This window comes from Vipera berus (genome assembly GCF_964194415.1).
Source record: "Vipera berus genome assembly, chromosome: 2".
Classification (NCBI taxonomy): Eukaryota; Metazoa; Chordata; class Lepidosauria; order Squamata; family Viperidae; genus Vipera; species Vipera berus.
In genome coordinates this window covers 174,662,421-174,685,888 of record NC_138203.1, presented here as the reverse complement: position 1 = coordinate 174,685,888, position 23,468 = coordinate 174,662,421, and the positions used below count along the sequence as shown (strand labels likewise).

Genomic DNA, 23,468 nt, shown 5'->3' with positions numbered 1-23,468 from the left:
GGCGTTGGAGCGCTCCGTGAAGTGTGGGGTGGGGAAGCTTGCCGCCCATTGTCTCAGCGATGAAGACTTCTTTCGGGGGATGCAGCTTCTGCCGCCCCTTTCTCTCAGCTGCCCAGCTAAGAGAAGGGGTGACAGAGGCTGGATCCTCCGAAACAAGTCTCCATGAGACGAGAGAACAAGGCGTTGGAGCGCTCCGCGAAGTGTGGGGTGGGGAAGCTTGCCGCCCATTCTCTCAGCGACGAAGACTTCTTTCGGGGGATGCAGCTTCTGCCGCCCCTTTCTCTCAGCTGCCCAGCTAAGAGAAGGGGTGACAGAGGCTGGATCCTCCGAAACAAGTCTCCGTGAGACGAGAGAACAAGGCGTTGGAGCGCTCCGTGAAGTGTGGGGTGGGGAAGCTTGCCGCCCATTGTCTCAGCGACGAAGACTTCTTTCGGGGGATGCAGCTTCTGCCGCCCCTTTCTCTCAGCTGCCCAGCTAAGAGAAGGGGTGACAGAGGCTGGATCCCCCGAAACAAGTCTCCGTGAGACGAGAGAACAAGGCGTTGGAGCGCTCTGCGAAGTGTGGGGTGGGGAAGCTTGCCGCCCATTGTCTCAGCGATGAAGACTTCTTTCGGGGGATGCAGCTTCTGCCGCCCCTTTCTCTCAGCTGCCCAGCTAAGAGAAGGGGTGACAGAGGCTGGATCCTCCGAAACAAGTCTCCGTGAGACGAGAGAACAAGGCGTTGGAGCGCTCCGCGAAGTGTGGGGTGGGGAAGCTTGCCGCCCATTCTCTCAGCGACGAAGACTTCTTTCGGGGGATGCAGCTTCTGCCGCCCCTTTCTCTCAGCTGCCCAGCTAAGAGAAGGGGTGACAGAGGCTGGATCCTCCGAAACAAGTCTCCGTGAGACGAGAGAACAAGGCGTTGGAGCGCTCCGCGAAGTGTGGGGTGGGGAAGCTTGCCGCCCATTGTCTCAGCGACGAAGACTTCTTTCGGGGGATGCAGCTTCTGCCGCCCCTTTCTCTCAGCTGCCCAGCTGAGAGAAGGGGGTGACAGAGGCTGGATCCCCCGAAACAAGTCTTCGCCGAGAAAATGGGTGGCAAGCTTCCACCGCCCCATTCTCTTAGCGGAGGCTTGCAGAGGTGGCGGCGGAGCTGCGCGCGCAGCTCTCCAAACCGCCGCAGCCCGTTTGGAGAGCTGCTGCCTTCGTCCATGTTTGATGAAAGCAGCAGCTCTCCAAACGGGGGTAGAAGTTCTTTTTTTTTTTTGTTGTTGACTGGAGTATAAGCCGAAGTGGAGTTTTTCAGCCCAAAAAGTGGGCTGAAAAATTCGGCTTATACTCAAGTATATACGGTAGGTCCCGCACGAATTTCAAAAATGTTTCCCAATGCAAATGACAAATGTTGGAAATGTGATTCTGCCAGGGGCACTTTTTACCATCAATGGTGGACTTGTCCAAAGGTTAGGCGTTACTGGACCAATATAAAAAATTGGTTATTTCAAATAACAGGATATGATCTTCAATTGTACCCAGCTATTTTCCTCTTGGGGCCGAAGCCACAAGAAGTACCAAAAAATGTTTGGTATCTAGTAATACATATTACAACAGCGGCGCGTATGATTTATGCGCAATATTGGAAGACGAAGGAAATCCCAACGGACTATCAAGTAATAGAGAAAGTATTACTATGCGCAGAGTCAGATCGAATGACATATATTCTCAAAGGGAAAAGTGAATCACTTTTCAATAAAAGTTGGGACTCCTGGTATTCATGGTTACAAAATAGAATATTTAATCTCAACGGGGGAAATACCAGATGATTGTGTATTATTATTTGAGGTATAGAATCTGGAGATACCGTATATACTTGAGTATAAGCCGACTCGAGTATAAGCCGAGACCCCCAATTTCACCCCCAAAAACTGGGAAAAGTTGTTGACTCGAGTATAAGCCGATCCGCCGTTCTGCATGCCTCGGAGGCTGGATCCGCGCTCTGCAAGCCTCTGGGATCCTGGGAGGCCTAATGCAAGCACCAGCCCGCCTGCCTCAGGTCTCCCCCACCCCCAGATACTGGGCTTCAGCACAGCTGGCTGTCTTGCCAAAGAGAAACATCTGGGAAGGAAAACCCTGTCTTACCTCTTTCCCAATTCTGCCTCTGCCCTTCCTCCTACCAAGGTGTTCTGGGACTAGTTCCCTAGCCTTTTGGAGCTTTTGGTGTTCGCCCATCAGCTGTCTACGGGGAGGCAACAAAGCTGCCTCTCTAGGCTTTGAGAAAAGGCCCCTTGCACAAAAGGCAGCTTCAGGACGAGCTTCCAAAAACCCTTTCCTTCCTTAACGCCCTCCCCACCTTCCCCCAGAAAGCCATATTTCTTTTTTTTTTATTGAAAATTTTTATTGAAGTTACAATATTATCCCCTCCCCAACCCACCCCAGAACCCCTCCCCCTCCCCCATATTTCTTCAATAACAAAAACATAAAAAGCTGGTTGGGATGTACTCGCTGATTTCCCCCCCCCTTTTTTTAGATGCTAAAACTAAACTCTCCCTCTGCCTTCCAACCAATATACCTTTTTAAAATCTTACCTTGGCTCCAGATGGAAGAGTAGAGGAACTAAGCTAGTAAGGAGAGAATTTTTTTCTGCAACTTTTTACTCCTGAAGTAGTAGTAGTAGTAATAGTAGTAGTAGGAATAATAATAATAAATCCCTAAAAGTTGTGCCAGAAAATGGAGGACGCTGGGTCTTTGCAAGTTTTAGCTGTCTGTCAGACTGCCTGAAAAGGGCGGCCTTCAGGCAGCCAGGCGGACAGCTAAAGCTTGCAAAGACCCAGCGTCCTCCATTTTCTGGCATAACCTTCGGAGATTACTTTAAAAAAAACAAACAAAAAAAACCTTCAGAGGAAAAACAGCTGCAGAAACATTTTGTCTCCTTGCTGGCTTGGTTCATCTACTCTTCAGCCAGGAGGGAGTCCAAGGCCTAGAGAAGGAGAGCTTTGCAGCATCCCTATGGACAGCTGATGGGCAGACAGCTGAAAGAAGCAGGCAGGCAGGGCGCGGAGGAACGGAGACCTGCAGGTCTCGGACTGCGGTGGCTTGGGAGAGGTGCGCGCGATCCCGGAAGCACCAAAGCCTCGGCCGCGCACAAGTCCTCGGTAAGTTTTTTTGTTGACTGGAGTATAAGCCGAAGTGGAATTTTTCAGCCCAAAAAGTGGGCTAAAAATTCGGCTTATACTCAAGTATATACGGTATATACAATTATAGATTTCTAATATTTGGTAATTAAAGGTTACTTAGCCTGGGATGCACGAGAAAAAGAAATTAGGGGTAGTATTACACTCCCCGGTCCTGTCTAATATTGTTGTTCTTGTTTTTTTGGTGTCTAGGATGTCTTGGTGTTTTTCTATTTGATGCACTTTTCAGTACTTTGTAATAATGTTCTTGTTTTTTTATTTAAAATTTGTTTAATAAAATTTATAAAAATTTTAAAAAAAGAAGTGTTAATACCAGTACATTTTCATTTTTGATAAGTACTTGGGGGAAAAATTGTTTATTATCTACAGAAATTATTTACAAAACTACAAAATTAAGCGAACAAAAGACAAACCGAAGGGGCAATTCCAATCCTCAATTTTACTGATATATCCAAAACGAAGGACATCTGAGAATAATTTGAAATTAAGTACATTTTATCTTTACCAATTACCTACTTATGATTGAGGATAATAAACACTCACGTAAAAAACTATTTTGCACAGCAATGATGGAAATAAATGTTCTTTCTGTATAACTGACATATTTGGAGTTATTTCATAAAATGACTTTGTTACAGTTAGTTTTCCATTCTTTGCAAAATATTGTACAATCTTTCTTTGATGGATAAACAATTTTGATGGATAAACAATTTTATTTGTGTTTTTAAGTAAAAATGTTTAACTATGGAAGTTGTTTGTGTTTTCATCAAGAACTGTTCTATATCCATAGTAACTCTGCTATTATTTCCTACAACTTCACTGTCTACAAGAGAACATCCACAAATGGATGAGGAACTGGAATTTTGCATCACATTACCTAGCATGTAATCTACAAATGTTTATACGATAATCAATATTTTTAGCCTTATAGATGCCATAAGTTTTTAGAGCATGGATATCCAGCCTTTTAGCTGACCTGGGCCACACTGAATGAAGAAGAATGATCTTGGACTACATATAAAATATATAATATAGTTAATACATATAAGTCACAAGTCACACAATAATGTTAAAAATATCAATAAAGAAGCATATCAATAGCTCAAGGTTGAAATGAGGGGTCTTTGGTGCTCTCTCAGCTTGGTTGTTTCTTTGCAGACTTTTCATTACCCAAACTAAGTAACACCATCAGTGCTAGTAAGGAGTGAGGTTTGCTCTCAGTTTATCTTCTAGGCTAGTGGCTTGCCCTGTCACTATTGGTGGGGATGGTCTTGGAGAGGGGTCTTCAAACTTGGCCCTTTTATGACTTGTGGACTTCAAAGCTGGCTGAGGAATTCTGGGAGTTGAAGTCCACAAGTCTTAAAGTTGCCAGGTTGGAGACCACTATTCCTAAGTTTCTTTGACTATTAAATGATTGCAGGTTCTTTCGTCTCTTGCCTGAAGGTTTTCTAGGCAGCATTTTCTCTCTCTTTTCTCAAAATTATCTATTAATTTCATTATACAAAGAAATAGCTTGTTTAGACAATCTCTTTGAGGTGTGAAAAAGGGGGAGAGCTTAGCAACACGACAACACATAAACTGATTGCAATGGCAAACGTGACTGACAGAGAAATGCTGCAAAGGTCATAAATATAGGCATTGGTCACAAATGTCCTTTTTCATCACCGTTGTAACTGCAAATGATCACTAGGCAATCATTAATCAAGGTCTACCCCTGTGATATTTCTTGCCTGCTTTTAAGGGCAAAATCCCACCTAAACCAACTTATAAACAGGAAGTCATGCTGTTACTATTGCCACTATTACTACTCACAGTTTGCAAAATACTGCAAGTGCTCTATCTGAAATGAGGTCCTCCCATCCCTCTGAGATCCAGGTATTCCTTTTTTTTAATAGATTTTATTAGTTTTTATGGGGGTTAGGGGTAAGGTAAGAGTCGGGATTAGGGTTTGGGTTTGGGTTTTTCCAAATAACATTTTCAATATTTAGCAAACAGCATAATGTCTGGGTACATGTATTTAACTAACAATGATATAGTTAATTATCATAAACAATGTTAATTCATCACTCAATAGCCTTCTTCTTACTAATATAAATTCAAAATTACATATAACATTCCTTTCTCTCTGACTTGTTTTTCTAGCCATTGATAAAAAATTTCCCATGTTCTAAAGTACACTGAGTCTTTACAGTCAATTTATCGATTTCTGCACACTCTAGAATTTTCTTAATTAGTACTTCTTCAGTTGGTAAGTTTTCATTTTTCCAATGTTGGGCAAATACCATTCTTGCTGCCGTTAATATGTGTAGTATTAGTTATCTACAGTCTTTCTCATAATTAGCTCCTATTATTCCTAACAAAAATAATTCTGGCTTAAAGTCTATTTGTTTTTTAGTCATTTTCTCCAACTATAAATGTATTTTAACCTAAACTCTTTTTCCTTTAGGGCATGTCCACCAGATATGATAATAAGTACCTGGTCTCTGTTTACATTTCCAACAATTGTTTGAAGTATTTTTAAACATTTTTGTTTTATCTCACTGGTGTCATATGTCATCTGTAAAACATTTTATTTAAGTTTTCCTTATATGGCACTGCTTTAGTTAATTTAACATTTCTTTCCCATAACTTTTGCCAATCTTCTAATATTATATCCAAAATTCTTTGCCCATTTTATCAGTTTCTTTTACTTGTTTTGCCTCCATCTTTAAATTTAACAGAAATCTATAGTTTCTTAATCAACTTTTTGTCTGTTTTTAACAGTATCTGATCAAAGTCTGTCTGTTCTTTATAAAATCCCATTGTTTTAACATCTTTTTCATATCTCGTTTGAATTTGCAGATATGGCTACCATGCTAAGTCAATACCTTGTTCTTGTAATTCTTGTCTGTCTTTCAATTTTCCTTCATTGTACAAAATAACTTTATAAGTCACAACTTTATCCTAATTAATTAAATTTGGGTAAGCAAAAGCTTCCGTTGTTGAAAGCCATTTGGGTATCTTAATGTAATTTTTTTTCTTTTATTCTTTCCCATTCTGAAAGAGATGCATTCCTTATAAAATGGTTTTCAAAGTATCTATGTATTTTATTCTTTCCATATCACAGAAAGGCATGGCAACCGATTTACAGGTCATGTCCCTCTAGGTACAATAGTCTTTTATCTCTAAGCATTATCCATTCTTTAAACCAAATATAACCTCCAGTCCGGCAGTCCAAATCCTCTACAAATGCTTCTTGTAGCATTTTCACTTTGATTCTAGCTTTTTTTCCCTTGCCAGATCAATTTCAATATTATTGTATTCAGTTCATCAAAAAAGGCTTTTCCCAGGCTTACAGGGATCGTTGAAATAAAAAGAGCATTTTTGGTAAGATATTCATTTTCACTGTTGCTATTCTCCCCAACATTGAAAGTTGGGGGTTCTTCCAATTTTCCAAATCCAATTTTGTTTTAGCAGTCTTACATAATTATCTTCTTTTACTGTTACACATTTTGCTGTTAAATACATTCCCAAGTACTTGACTTTTTTAACTATTTGAAGATTATTTTTTTGTTAGTTGATTTTTTTATTTTTCTGTTAAATTCTTTGTTAGCACTTTGGTCTTTTCTCTGTTTATTGTCAACCCTGCCACTTCTCCAAATTTTTCTATTTTCTCCAAAAGCTTAGTGCTTGTTTCCAGTGGATCTTCCAGTATAAAAACCAGGTCATCTGCAAATGGTTGTAATTTATACTTTTCATCTTTTATCTCCAGTCTTTTAATTTCTATATCTTGTCTAATGTTTCTATTCAGTACTTCCAATGTTAATATGAATAGTAATGGAGATAGTGGACATCCCTGTCTTGTGCCCTTTTTAATATTGAAGTTTTCTGTAAGATTTCCTTTTACAATTATTTTGGCAGTTTGTTTACAATAAATTGTTTTGATTACATTTATAAAGTTTTTTTTTCCAAAGTCCATTTCTGCAAGTTGCTCAAACATAAATTGCCAGTTTACGTTATCAAACGCTTTCTGTGCATCAAGGAATGTTAAGGCTCCTGGCCCAGGTATTCCTTATCCTGGTGTTTCAAAGGGCCTTGAAGATCTAGCAAGGATTAGTAGGTCTGCTTCTGGTGCTGTCTGGTATTTGTCATCTTTTGTTCCTTGTTTTTACTTACATTGTTTTATTGTGGGTTCGTTTTTTTAAAAAAACCTGTAAACCTTCTAGAGTCATAGGGAATAATAATAATAATAATAATAATAATAATAATAATAATAATAATAATAATAATAATAATAATAATAATAAGTAGTAGTAGTAGTAGTAGTAGTAGTAGTAGTTGGAAGGGACCTTGGAGGTCATCTAGTCCAACCCCCTGCTAAGGCAGGAAACCCTATACCATTTCAGACAAGTGGCTGGCCAGTCTCTTCTTAAAAACTTCCAGTGTTGGAGAATTCACCACTTCTGGAGGGAGGTTGTTCCACTGGTTAATTGTTCTGTCAGGAAATTTCTCCTTAGTTCTAGGTTGCTTCTCTCCTTGACTAGTTTCCATCCATTGCTTCTTGTCCTGCTTTCAAGTGCTTTCGAGAATAGCTTGACTGCCTCTTCTTTGTGGCAGCCCCTGAGATACTGGAACACTGCCATCATGTCACCCCTCACCCTTCTCTTTGTTAAACTACACATACCCAATTCCAGCAACCGTTCCCTATATATTTTAGCCTCCAGTCCCCCAAACATCCTTGTTGCTCTTCTCTGTATTCCTTCTAGAGTCTCGACATCTTTTTTACATCCTGGTGACCAAAACTGGATGCAGTATTCCAGGTGTGGTCTTACCAAGGCATTGTAAAGTGGTATTAGTACTTCACGCGATCTTGATTCTATCCCTCTGTTAATGCAGCCTAGCACTCTGTTGGCTTCTTTGGCAGCTGCAGCGCACTGCTGGCTCATATTTAAGTGATTGTCCACTAGGACTCTGAGATCTCTCTCACAGTTGCTACTATTAAGCAAGGTACCACCTATACTATACCTGTGCATTTGATTTTTCCTGCCTAAATGTAGAACCTTACTTTTTTCACAATTGAATTTCATTTTGTTAGATAGTGCCCAGTGTTCAAGTCTGTCCAGATCCTCCTGTATTTTAAGCCTATCTTCTGGAGTATTGGCTATTCCTGCCACCTTGGTGTCGTCTGCAAATTTGATGAGTTTCCCATCTATCCCCTCATCCAAATCGGTGATGAAGATGCTGAAGAGCACTGGACCCAGAACAGAGCCCTGGGGCACCCCACTACACACTTCCTTCCATGTAGATGCAGTTCCATTGAGGACCACACGCTGAGTACGGCCTATCAGCCAGCTACGATCCATCTGGTGGTGATGCTATCTAACCCACATTTTTCTACTGTGCTCCTCCACCCACTTCTCCTTAACTCACAGTTCTGTAGCCTTTCCCAGCAGCATGACAGAGTGTATAAGCTTAATCAATAAATAAATACTATTAATAATAACAACAGCAGCTAGTTACTAGTATCTGCTAGTACAAACTCTGGCACTAGAACAGAGGGAAAAAACCGTATTCAGGAAAAGTAAATCAATTAAATAACAGTGATGAGACTTTAATGAATCCTAGGTAGATGATGATTGACCAAAACAACCACTTTCAAAGATTTAAATTTGTTTAAACACAATCAGAAAGTTCCTTATCTGATCTTAAATTAAAAACAGCTTGACATGGATAAAGGAAATCCCAAATTGCTTTTGTGCTTTAAATATTGGAAGCGTTAGGGTTAGTGTTTGGAAATAACACATCAATAATAATGAAGTTGATTCCATATAATTGTTTTCTCTGTCTCATTCCTACCAACACTACCAATTTACATTTCTAGAATTGAATTGAATTGAATTTATTCAATTTATATGCCGCCCTTTTCCCTAAGGACTCAGGGCGGCTCACAACAATAAAAAGTTAAAAAACATAAAATACAAAATTTAAAAAAGAATTAAACCATAAATGTAATAAATACATAACAATTAACCCAATAAAACCAAATTTAAAACTATAGTCAGTCCAGGCCCGATTGTTGGAATATCCATGTCTTCAGGTCACGGCAGAAGGACCGAAGGTCAGGGGCCATCCGCAGCTCTGGAAGCAACTCATTCCAGAGGGTCGGCACGCCTGCAGAGAAGGCTCTCCCCCTAGGGGTCGCCAGCCGGCATTGCTTAGCCGACGGAACCCTGAGGAGGCTGACTCTGTGGGAGCGAACCGGGCGATGGGAGGTTGACAATGGCAGCAGGTGGTCTCACAAGTACCCTGGGCCTAAGCCATGTAGGGCTTTAAAGTTAATTACCAGCACCTTGAATCGTACCCAGAGGGCAACCGGAAGCCAATGCAGCTCGCGCAGGAGTGATGTAACATAAGCACCCGCGCGGCCACATTCTGCACCAGCTGAAGCCTCCGGGTGCACTTCAAGGGCAGCCCCATGTAGAGAGCATTGCAGTAATCCAGGCGAGAAGTGACAAGGGCGTGGGTGACTGTGCATAGGGCATCTTGGTCCAAAAAAGGGCGTAACTGGCACAGCAGGTGAATCTGTGCGATGGCCCCCCTGGTCACAGCAGTTAGATGATCCTCCAAGTTAAGTTGTGAATCCAGGAGGACACCCAGGTTACGGGCCCTATCTGAGGGGGGCAATACCTCCCCCCCATCAAAAGAGATGGAACATGTTGGACAATACGAGATGCTGGTATCCACAGCCACTCGGTCTTGGGAGGGGTTCAGCCTGAGCCTGTTCCTTCCCATCCAGACCCGCACCGCCTCCAGGCACTGGGACATCACGTCAAGGGCATCACTGGGTTGACTCGGGGTGGAGATGAACAACTGGGCATCATCCACATATTGGTGATACCTCACCCCAAAGCCATGGATGATCTCACCCAGCGGCTTCATATAGATGTTAAACAGGAGGGGGAGAGAACCGACCCCTGAGGCACCCCACAAGTGAGGGACCTCGGGGTAGATCTCTGCCCCCCTGCTAAAACAAACTGTGAGCGGCCTGAGGTAGGAGAACCACCGTAGAACAGTGCTTCCCACTTCTAACCCCCTGAGCCGTCGCAGCAGGTTACCATGGTCGATGGTATCAAAAGCCGCTGAGAGGTCAAGTAGGACAAGGACAGAGGAACAACCCTTGTCCCGGGCCCGCCAGATATCATCTACCAGTGCGACCAAAGGTTTCCAAAGGTTGCTCCACACAGAATTATTGCCTGTAGGTGTTATCATTTTACATTATTAGTTTTCTGGAAATAAGCTAGAGCAAACACTACACCAAATTAAGCTTTGCCTCTTCAACCGAATCATTAATGGGTCTGAAGATTTTTCACTTCACCACCTTGTCTCACTAATTTATAAAATCTTACTACTTTCACAACTTCTCTTCCTGCGGTACTTCTACTTTTACTCAATCAAATCAATCAAGCTTAAAGATTCATAATGATTCCTTTCCCAGAAGTATGCTCAAATAGACTAATGCTTAAGCTATGCATCTGAAGCAGAACTTTTTTCAAAGCAGATATTCATCAATCATTTATTTTTGGATAACCAAAAAGCCCAATCCACTTTTTCTGTATTCTCTCATTTCATCTTGCTTCAATCCATCCACTCATATTACCTAATAGAATAGTCTTTTTCCATATGACATTTGAGTCGCTGTGAGCGAGTAGGCGGCTCTATAAATTTTCTAAGTAAATAAATAAATTTGGATTCTTGTGCAATTTTCCAGTACTCATCCTTGTTCCTTACATTACTGATATGCAACATGGGACATCTCAAACCTATGTACTCTTTCATATGAAACTACAATAAACTATATGATCCTAGCCCATACTTTCCAACATACTTAATATACTCATCATCTCATTTCAAGATCAAATTACCTTTAAGTCTATTACATCTTTTTTCTTTCTTTCTCTTATTTTCACAAGCAAACTACTTATCTATTTTTCTCATTTCATTTCCTTATCATTAACTCTTCTTCCATTCTATGTGTCAGAGTGGTCACCGGATGAGGCCAGAGATATTTACCCCCGACCAGGGTTTTGGCCAATCAAGGACTTCACACAATGCTTTTTAATAAACAAAGGCATACACTAGATAATCAGCCTTAGTCTTACCTGTACCACACGAAGCAATCTCTGCTAAAATCTGGCCAGTTTTTTCCCAATTGAATGCCATAAATGCAACTGAAGTTTAGTTTTATATCTGGTATGGTAGTGCGATTTTAGTCAAGCCAAGGTTCTGCTACCTGTACCTGGAGGTACAGGCTATATAATGACATATTCAGGAAATAGAGTATTACTCAATTATATATCCTAATCTATTATATGGAAAAGTAAATATATTCAAATATTTCCCCAATTGCTAGAAAAGCTACAAACACATATATACAATACTTAGAATAGATGATACAGGTAGTCTCTGGGTTACAACAGCAACTGGAACCACAACTGCTACCCCTAAACAATGCAGCCATAAAACACATGACATCGCTTACTAACAGCAATTCTAGGAATCCTGCTTCCTGTCATTAAATAAGGACAGCATGGGTCATTAAGAAAGGATCTCATGTGACCACACTTCTTTTGATTTTGTTTTGGGGAAGCCAGCAGGGAACATTGGAAATTGGGATCACATGAATGCGGGGACACAACAGCTGGAACTCTAAGGGCTCTTCATACGTCTCCCTTGTTCAGCGCCATCACAAGTTTGAATGGTTGCTGAATGACTGATCATAACCTGAGGATCATATGCATAATTAAATCCATAAGAATAACAGCAACAACTCATTAAAGGTCTTCATATTAAGGAATCCAATTTCTATCAAAAGAAAGATTGGTACAGACTTTAAAACTTAATTCTTAAAGTATGTAATGTTTAGTAATGCATTTACTAAAATATTAATCATAATTTAGTTTTACAGGAAATGTCAGAGTTCTATTAAAGGTAACAGAAATCATATCATAGTCATGAGACCATCAACATTTAATAGTCAAAGACAATCCTTCTCAGAGACAAAATAAGAGATAAAAAAACTTGCTTAAACATGAAGAGAAAACTCCTGCACTCTTGAATTCCGCTGCTTTTTTTCTAGGCCTCCTTTAAATTCCTCCTTTCAACAATGTCAGAAAAGATATATGAAACTAGTAAGACAGCTACAGCTTTGTAGAAATTGGGGAAAGAGAAAACATAGAGAATAAATGGCCTACCATTCTTTCTCATTCTAAAATAACAATATATCAAAGTATGTGAATACACATAATACATTAATTAAAAATATCAAAAAAATATCCCTAAGCGATAACTAAGGCCATTTCATTATCTTGGCTTATGATTTAGACACCACTTGTTCTCGGTTCTTGAGCATGAACATCTGCAAAAGTTTACACATGAGCAGTTTTTTTGTGTGCAGAATCCACCAAACCATCCATGGTAGACCAGAGATGATTATGGGTTCAAGTCTATGAAGCTGCTCCCTGGTTAGTATATGGAGCTCCTGTACTTCTAATTAATGCATAAAATAAATGTATACTAAAACTACAACACAACATCATAACAATAATGAACTGATCTAGGCACAAAAAGAGAGAGGTCCATCTATCTTCTGGATTTCTGGGAAACAATTCATAAAATGAAATATTGCCAGGCTTATTTATGTACTAAGATTAATTATCCTTTGACAAGTATTATAAGGAAGTTTATAATTGGAATATTTTATTGAACTTCAAATTACCTCTGAAATAGGAAATGATTTAATTTATCTAATGTATAGAATAAACTGATTTCTTGGTAGAATGAGGCACTAGAAAATTTCATTTTTCTGCCTGTATAACGACAGAACTAGCACAATTATATCCATTCTTTAGTTCCACATTATCCAAGTTATGTAAAATTAGGAAATTGTAGTTTTCCTGGTAATGCTCAAGTCTCAGCAGCCTCAATGAGTGTTGTAATTGTGTCGCACATTGAGTAGTAGCTTTAGTAATATCTGTGGGGCCAAATGTAGCTCAGCTCTATTGTATAATACTACTGACTCAGAAACAAGGTTTCCTAAGGACATTTTTGAATGTCTGAAAAACCTCTCAAAATGTTATTGTGTCTCCTAAGACCATCAGTAATTAATTAATTATGTATGTATATTTAGAAGGCTTACATACTTACTGGATCGCTTGAGAATACAGTAATATATATTATTTCAAAACAGATTCAGGGCAATTTTCACATACTGCAGTCCTATCTACGAACGTATTTAGCAGATACATCTTGAACTTTCACGTATCCATCATTTTCTAAACTTGTTAATTTTACAAAATTATGGGTAATCTATCTGTAGCTGCAATTGTAAGATATTTGTTCACAAGTTTTTGAGGAATCTTTTCAAATGTATAAATACTATTTATAGATTTAATGATGCTTAACATTAGTGTTGATATTTAAACACTTTATTTTGGTTAGCCTCTGATAATCTGAATCTTAGAAACTTATAACTAAAATAAAGTTAAAATACCTATTTAAAAAATATTTTTAATAGTTAAGTGTATTCCAGGAAAATGAAGTCTGTCTGTTTGAAGCATACTGAACTCACTCATTACTATTTGTAGAATACAAAATTTCATCAAATAAAGTTTATTCAATATTTTCTGCATATTTGTTTCTCAAATTACATGCATATCCAGACCTCTGTAGATATCCTTTTAATTAAACTAAGCATGAATTGAAAATGCCAAAACTCCTTTTATTCTCTTAGCATAATTTTAAAGCAATATTTTTTCCTCTATGTCCTCTGCAACAATCCACTTTTAATAACGAACATGTCTCTGAAGGATGCATTATTATGACATAAACAATGATTTTTAAAAGGGCAGGCAAGATCTGCAAGTGAAGGTCTTTACATTGTTGTTAAGCTCAAGCCGGCAAAAAAAACTATTTTTTGAGCACCACCTGTTGGCATTAAAGAAGAATTGAACTGAATTCCATCAAAATTTAATCTTATAAATAAAATTACTGAGTTACATATCAAACCTTTACACCACTGCTTTTAAGTAACCAACATTATGCAGAGTACAGAAAAGGAATAATATGGTAAATAAATTAAAGGAATGTAATGAAAAGAAAATGTAAGTAAAACTAATTTACCAACATCATTCACTGCACCTCTCAATCTTTTTGTTTTGCAAATCATTCCTGCTTTTATCACATCTATGCATTGTTTTATATACTGTTTTGGTTCTTTAAATGTCTTGCCTTTAATTGTGTTTAATTTTAAAAGAAGGCTATTGTAATACAAAGTAATTTTGAAAATGCTATTATTTTTACAATAATAATCATTTTAATGCCAGTGAGAGTTAAAAGAGAGACAGTACAGACAACAATAAATTCATTTATACAGATAAAATGAGTATGTAAATTGAGTTATTTCAAAATTGTATAGCTGTATTAATTCATTCACAATATGAAAAATTCCTGCAAGGTACTATAATTGTGCTGATGATCTCTTTTTGGCTATTATTAACATATTATGGGCTAACACACAGTTATGCTTACTGTAGCCTGCTGGAAAGTTTCACGATCATCTCCGCCTCTCTCCTTTTGAACGTGAAGGGGGCAATGTGATTACTACCCATTGTTGCTTGAGTATCACTTCAGCCAGGAAAAGGATTATAAAAATGACAGGAAAACACAGTGCTGTTATCATATAATGCAAGGACATGCATAAATAGTCACTGAGAAGACAGCCTGTTTCAGACAAAATATACACATTATTTATCTTCTTTATCCTTCCACTTGAAAAATAAAAAGACATTATACAACTTTTATATATCTATATCTATATAAAAGATGTCTTTTTATTAATATATATAAATATATATATATATATATATATATATATATAGGGAACATAAGACATCCTACTATTAAATACAGTACATTGTGATATATATATATATAGTATATAAGTTAATTTGAAAGCCTTGTTAAAATCATTGTACATTAAGCTGAACTGCATTAAATAAAAGCAGAAGGTTACAGTCTGAGGCTTACTTGAAATAAGTCATATGAAAATCTATTGAACTTCTTAGCAAATCCATTACATTTTAAATTTAGTTATTGTATCAATGAACTACAATGCATTAAATTATTTGTGAACTGATAAATGATCTTTACGACACACTGGTTTTTTTCATATTGTTTCATCATATTTTAATTTTACTGCTTTTGTCTTGGATCAATCAATCAGGAGTAGTAACTATAATTTGATTTTTAGGATGGAATGGATTTAATTCATTATGAAACACTGAAGAAGGTAGGTCACTGCTCATTTAATGGTTTCTTTGAGGAACAAATAAGTATTTCTGGATTCTGTTCTTTCACTGATATTTCCAGATAGGAAATATCTTATATTAATTCTAATATTCTTTAATGAAGGAGGTGGAATAAACTTGGGGTGGGGGTGGGGATTAAGAATCTGTCCACAGAAATAGACAGGAGGCAATGCATATAAAAATGACTATTATCAAAATCTCCTGAGCCTTCTGCATAGAAAGTATAGAGAGATAACTAATGCTTCCTTTTATGTTTTTTCAGAAGGTTTTTGTTTTTTAATAAAATCCAACTAGAGGCTTTAAAAGTGAAAGAATAAGAGCTTATGTTATATTAATCATATTGAGAATTTTAACAGAAGGGGAGTGGATGGGAGAATCCAATGATTTCTTTTGGGAAATTTTTTAAAATATACATGGTAAACTCAATTTTGAGGCAACTTGTTCAAAGATAAGCTAAAAATTACTACAGCATTATTGATACATCATATATATAGAGTTACTAGAGTCATCACAATTCCTGAAATGACACATGTGAATATGTCCTTTCAAATACTGAAATAAGGGTGCTTATATATAGAACTAGACATGAATTCATGAAATATAATAATTAATCTAACCCTGCATTCTCAACTGTTTGAGACAAAGTAATCTACTTTGTTTCAGTAGTAATTATTTTAATATAATTTCATATAATTCTTATAAAAATTTGCTGCAAATATACTTTTCATGATAGAAGATTTCACTTTATTCCTGACTTATTATTGTCAGTTTTAAAAGTGGGAATACAGTTGCTCGAATCTTTCAAATGTGCACAAGTTATTACAATTCTCCTTTCATGAAAAGATAATGTCAGCTCTCTAGTTCTAGAATATTCTGAGATAATTCTACAACATACTTCAACACAGATACTGAACCAGCAACTGAGATTCCAAAGGAATGCTGAAAAATTACAAGGTTAAAATATCAGTAACCTATTTTTATTTTAGACATAAAAATAGTAGGTATGGCCCAGATTAATGCTATGTCTCACCTGATATGGCTTAATGAAAGCAGAGTCGCTTTTAATTTGAATTGCAACAAGAGGAGCTAAAGGCATAATTAACATCTGACAATTCCTACAGCATCTTGCAGCCAATAATCAAGAACCTTTGTACTATCTTGCAGCCAATAATCAAGAACCTTTGTACTATTTCATTACAATTTTTTATTTTTTTGATATATTAGCCTGATGTGTCTACCAAATTAATTTTATTTTACAAAGCCAACACTAATTAGGTTGACATTTCTTTCTACAAAGCTATTGCCCTTGGATATTCTAAGCAACTCTGTATCTGAAGAGAAACATAGCTTTTAGAAAAAAGCTCATAAGTTGACACTTGCAAACCAAAGTTTAAATTACTATATCGCCCTCTCTTACTGTGATTAGTTCAATAGCATTAAGCAAAAATATAAAACATAAATGACCTAATAGCAATTATGAAATGATAATCAAAAATAAACTTTGAAGGAATGCAGCCAAACCAAAAATCTAATGAATTCCAAACACCAGATACTGCAGCTAGACCACAATACATAGGATGGAGCCACTTTGGAAGAAATGTCCATAAATATTTCAGTGGATTTCTGGCACAGTTCTGCAAATAGCTACATAGTATCTTTCTAACTCCCACCTCTGAATTTCGGCTGAAATCGAGGACTTTATGCCCAATACCTTAAAATTTGACAGCAATGCAATAGGAAGCAAGAAGCATAATTAGTATTTCCATATTCTGTTTTCAATCTAATTCATCATAGCTTCTTAAATTAACAATAGTAGAGATATAAATGATCTTTGTCACAAGCTCATATCACTATTATAGCAGTATGTGTTAATGTAATTTCCTTTTTTTCTGTATATATATTCTATACATTGTTTTCTGTATATAATATTCTATATTGATCTACTATCTATCCAGCCTCCAAAATAATCTATTAGTATCTTTTATTAAAGACTGATTCTAAAACTATCTGTATCTAAAGTATTGTAGCCAAGCAACAGATACAAAATATATATAAATATGAATCCTCACAGTGGAGGATTGCCTACATTATGAATGCATGGTGAAACTAGCAATGGAAAAGTAAATTATGTTTAAAGAACATGAACTGTCAAACCATACCATGATCTACTGTAGATACTATATAAACTAATTCAGAAAATCTAACTCAGATTGATTCTGAGCATAAGCTAATAATCACAATCTATAAATATGCAAATATAATTAATGGTAATAATAAAACAGCTATTCCAGAATCAATACAGATATATTGCATATATGTTACATTATAATCACAAAGACGACAAATAAAGTAACTTTTACAATGCAAACAAAATATAACTTCCCAAGATGGAACAAAAAATAACATACTAGTCATATATACTGGCAGCCAAATTTAATAAGTAGATTTTAAAATAATGACCTTTAAAGAAGATATATTTTCTATATATAAAAAGAAACAAACTTTTAATGGAAAATTTATCAGTGCCTCCTAAGCAGAACCAGATTTACAATCAAGAAAATATATCTACAGACAATTTTTGAAGAATATACACATCACTAAATACTTCCTTCTCCATTATCCTGAAAGAAATAAAGATTAAATTAAAACTTCCAAAATGGTGCATCTCTAGACACAAAACCCCTAACTCATAGAAGGAACCATTCTATCTGAACTTTCCTATAAACGGAATGACACATTATTTCACAAGAGTAATCAACATAAGTTGTGTGGAACTGAAGTTTAATTTAAAATCAATAGGAGCAATTAACTGTATAAAGGAAATCTAGAAGACTGGAAAGTATATTTAAACCAATTACAGTCTTGGTCTCTCTGTCCATAGTCTTTTATACTATATATTAATCTGAATAATCTACTCAAAACAGTTCAAGAATACTAACATAAAGGCTTTCAAAAGGCATGTAAAAATCTTCCAGATAAAAAGATCTTATTTGTTAATTTACAGTATCTTAAAAATGACGGTAAATGATGAACATATGACAAAAGTATTTAACCCTAAAGACTTCAGTGCAATTATACAAATATATACACAGAAGCAGGTGCACTGAATTCAGTGGAACTTGATATCAGATAATTGTAATTTTAACCTGAATTTCTCAAAGTAGGGGAATCTATAAGGCAAGAAAAAAATGATACAATGGGTCTGATTATTACCCAACACAATTTATATCACACAAACTGTCATAGATTATGGATTAATTTATTATTCACTGAAAAAGATAACAATGCTGTATTTCAGTCAAGCACAAGTTATACAGGAATTGCACTGAAACAATCCCAAATTCACTATAGTCTTCGAAAGTTAATTACTACTACTACTATAAAAAGCTTTCTTCCATTTTCTATTTTGATAATGCCATTTAACTTTAAAAACATAGCAATAAGCAGCATAAGTGAAATTAAGGATGCCAGGATTTGAACCTTGAAGCTATTATGACAAAAGCCATTATCAGAAAGAGAAATTTCAATTGGGAAGTCACTGGATGAAAACATCATTGTAAAGAAAATCTCTAAAATTGATAAAGATGCCTACTAAAAATAATTTCTTGTAAAGAAGAAAATTATCAAAAAAAGAAGAAGCACACTGCAAAAAAGGCACAGAAAACATGAGGCCAGTGTGAAAGACTGAGCCTGGAGAGTACACATATTGTAGGAAGAAAGTATTGAAAAAAAAATTGATAAGACAAATCTGAGAACTTTGAAATTCTTTAAGATTTTTTAAAATATCCAATATTTTCTAGCTTTTGGATCTTAGCATTTAAATATATCCTTATGTTGACTTCATCGTGAGGAATAACATCCTTTCCAACACCTTTTATTATTTTAGCAATGATAATAATAATAATAATAATAATAATAATAATAATAATAATAATAATAATAATAATCGTTTTGTGAATAGATGTAGAATTGAAACAAAGCAGAACAATAAAATTGCTATGTTTGTGGAAAATGAAAAACTGTGTGGACTATAGCGAAAAAAAGCACCAATCCATCCAGCCAAGCACAAGCATTTCATACTGTACAGTAAAAACTCTCGATATATATAAAGGTTCTTACGAACTTCATCAATAAGCTTCTGAATTCTTAAAATGAAAGGTAAAGAATTCCAGATTTTACTATACTTGCAGCCTGAGGAAACAGATAGGGTTTCAAGATATGTCCTACTATATTAAATGCCCAACTGTTTTATACATCTATCAACTTTATTTCTGAACATAAGACTATTCTGGATGCTCTTTCTTGAAAGCTTAATGAATCTAGTAATTCCTGGAAATCTGTATTTTATCACGGTTTATTTTTTTTAAGGAATTTTTTTTTGGAAATGAAATGCCTCAACTGTATCTTTCGTAAATACATTAGAAGGTAAGAATAGAACAAACTTGAAAAATAGAAGCATTAATCAGTTTACTCATTTAATGACTTTAATATAAGGGAATATGTCAATGAAAAATAACATGGGTTTTATATACATTCAAAAACAATAGTTTGAATTTAAGTAAGGGTAAAGTAATATATTCTAAATTTCTCAAAATACATTGTAGGTAGACAGAAGATATAAAATCTTAGTCCAAATAAATATTTTTGTGATTTGGATTAAATATATGTGAGACAATAGCTGTAGCTTGTGGAACCTCTGACTTTATACTCACATGTGTGGATTCTGAAAAGGAACTCCGGGGTTCAAAGTAAATCGTGCTGTGGATTTGAAAGGTGGGTTTGCAAAATTCAGCTTCAGTGCTCTGCGCTTACCTGAGGAATAAACACAAACTCTGGTCGGGAAGAGAACATACATTACGATATTAAGAACATTAGAATACAACAGGAATTTAATAACCTCTTCCTTGCAACATTTCAGATTAGCACTGAGCAATTTTTGATATCATTCACAAAAACAGTAGGGTTCTCGTATTTAGCACCAAGTTATGTGGCTCAAAGAAAAATCTGCATCAGAGAAATAACTTGATTGCTCCTGATTTATCTTTCATTGGTATATTAAATAAATTACATTATTTTCAGAAGTTAATAGTAAAGGTATTCCATTTGGATTTTCAATATTATAACATATCAATTATATATAAAAACCAAACACCAATTGCTTGAAAATATGAGATGTAGGGCGTAGAACATAGGAGAGTAAATAAAAAAAAGAGTGATTACAAGTGAATTACAAATATTTTGAGTAATCAATCACAAAACTAAGATTTCCATTGAAGGAGAAGAACATTCTGTTGCCATTTCCTGATGGATAGCATGGGATTCAGAAAACAAGAAAAAGTGCATGTCACTATAAAGATTGTGTTACAAGTGAATATACACAATAAATCATAATTGAATAACAATTTAATGAATAAAGCATAATTTGTTGCTTTTAACTAAAATGCCTAGGCCATAAAATTCGATTTATAAACCACAAAATTTCAAACCCAAACCAAATAAATTTAGTGTTTTGTGGGAATTATTAATACCTATAATTACTGAGAAAACAAATGTAAATGTGCAAGGTTGTTGTTCTCATGGCCAATTAACATAGGAAATGTGAAATTCCAGAATAAAACAAAAAATTACTGTATTTCTAACTTAAAAGCTAGGTACTAGTCTTGCGTGAAGAACTTCCCAAAATTTGCTGTGAATGCATGTGGCTATACCAAAAACCCTTCCATTGGGATTGCTGCAAAGATGGAGTTTTACCACAACTGCAAATAATTTAGTGCCATAACATTTTAATCAGTAAGCTTGAACATGAACAAAATGTTCATATGAAACATGCCATTGTATAATATACGGCACATAATACCTGGCATAGTGATATCTATTATAAGCATTAAAAAGTGTATGGTGCATTTCCTAAGATGTACACGTTCGAGAGAGTTAAATCCACAGTAATATTAAACATGCCCATAAAACACTTTATTGCCATATACTTTTTAATCCTTGACTTATGAAAACAATTAAGCCCCATTTCCACTGCTAAGCAAGACAGTTGTGAATTTTGCCTCATTTTGCCACAGTGGTTAAGTGGATCACTGTGATTGTTAAGTGAATCTGCGTTCCCCATTGATTTTTCAGAAGGTCTGCAAAAGATGATCACATGGCCTTGAGACATTGCAACTGTCAAAAATAAATGCCAGTTGCCAAGCATCTGAATTTTGATCACATGACTACAAGGATGCTGCAAGAGTTGTCTGAAAAACAGTCATAAGTCACTTTTTTGGCACCGTTAATTTCGAATGATCACGAAACAAAATTTTGTAAGTTGAGGACTATCTATATGTGACTGTTTATTTCTACTGAAGAAAGGAGAGAGGAGAGAAAACTTGAGAAACACAATTTAAAAGAAGTCCTCCATATTTGGCTGCCATTTCTAAATGTAAATTTAAACTAAAATCAAACACAACATGCAAATATTTTACTTTTTCCTGTAAGGGCAGTCCCATTCCAAAGTAGAATTTATGCTCTTCAATTTCTACATACTGAAGCTCATATAAAATCAACTATTGATGAAACTCAACAAAAAATAAAAGTAGACAAAAGAGGATTTAGATTAAATATAGGAAAAATTTCCTGACAGTAAGTGCTGTGGACCAGTGGAATAGACTGCTTCGTGAAGACATGTATTCCCCTTCACTGGAGATCATTAGACTGAGAGGCTAAACGGGCAAAATGCTTTAGTAGATCCCTCATTACAGAGGATCAGAATATTAAAATATGAGAAATATTGAAACTTCAAAAGGATTCACAAATGTTTAAGTATCACTGTACATTTATTGCATCGGTCCTTAGCAAATCCTCTGAAGAGCCAGAACAGAGACATGTCCTAAGTGGAAACACTCAGCTGGTGCAAATAATACTATTTTTTCTTTACAGAAGAAAGAATAAATAACACATAAAACAGTAGAAAGAACAGTAACAAATGGAACCAATGGGCAGAATAAAAAGAAAATAACATGAATCTTGCAGAAGTAACTTATATTGAATTAATGGAGAAAGCCAGGTATATTACATTTGAGAAGAAACCTCTACCAGGATTTTTTCAGTGACTGACTGAACAAAGGAAGAAGTGAGCAAACTAGCATTCATTAATGTGGTTAAATGTTTGCTTTACTGCTCTTCATTTCTGTCTTTCTCTTGCCTTTGGCTCATATGACATAACTGAACTAGGAAACATGGTTTATTTGTTATATATCTCTAAATAAAACTTTCTCCTGCAATCCTTCCCTTTTTGTAATAAGAGCAAAAATTGGGCCTGCTAGCATACAGAAATTAACAAAATACAAAAAGATTGGGTTTAATAATGTGCATATGTGTGTGGATTAATAAAGTGTGTGTGTGTGTGTGTGTATACAGAAACATAATCTCCATCAAAAATAATCTGGAATGCTTAAACTGATTTTTTATAAAACTTTAGTAGAAGATGAAATTGTGTTTTAATAAGCAGGATGATAGAATTATCATCAGAACTGAAGTTTTTTTTTCTAGTGCACCAGCAAATGTCCTCCAACTATAACTGCATTTTAAAGAAATATACTTTTATCTTTTTTTGTTTTTCTATTTTTACTTAGTATTTTATAATTTATTGTATGTTGTTTTTATATATTGTATGCTACCAAGAGTCATGTTTTGTGACACAGCTATATAAATTCGTTAAATAAATAATTTTGAGGAAATTGTTGTATACTGTCCCCTTCTCAAATGAAATATTGATAAAATTTCATAGGCTTCTATCTTTTCCATTTTTGTGGTTAACCTTAAATGTGAAATGATTACACACTTTTAATCTCTTTTCAGCTTCCAAAAAAAATTCACAAAGGCTACCATATTTAAATATGGTATGCAGCCAATTTTGGTCACCTTATCACAAAAAAGGTGTTGAGAATTTGGAAAAAAATCAGAGTAGAGC

At 35.7% G+C, this 23,468-nt stretch overlaps 1 protein-coding gene across 8 annotated transcripts in view; it reads right to left on the bottom strand.

Moving 5' to 3' along the window:
- MAP2K4 (mitogen-activated protein kinase kinase 4) overlaps positions 1-23,468 on the bottom strand; it is an 85,938-nt gene that overhangs the window by 48,478 nt on the left and 13,992 nt on the right. For all 8 annotated transcript variants that reach the window (XM_081318307.1, XM_081318310.1, XM_081318306.1 and 5 more), the window contains 2 exons: positions 20,221-20,320; positions 14,730-14,825 (listed from right to left, as the gene is read on the bottom strand). In XM_081318307.1, the coding sequence (XP_081174433.1) occupies positions 14,730-14,825; positions 20,221-20,320 (196 nt within the window). The remainder of the gene's footprint in view (positions 1-14,729; positions 14,826-20,220; positions 20,321-23,468) is intronic.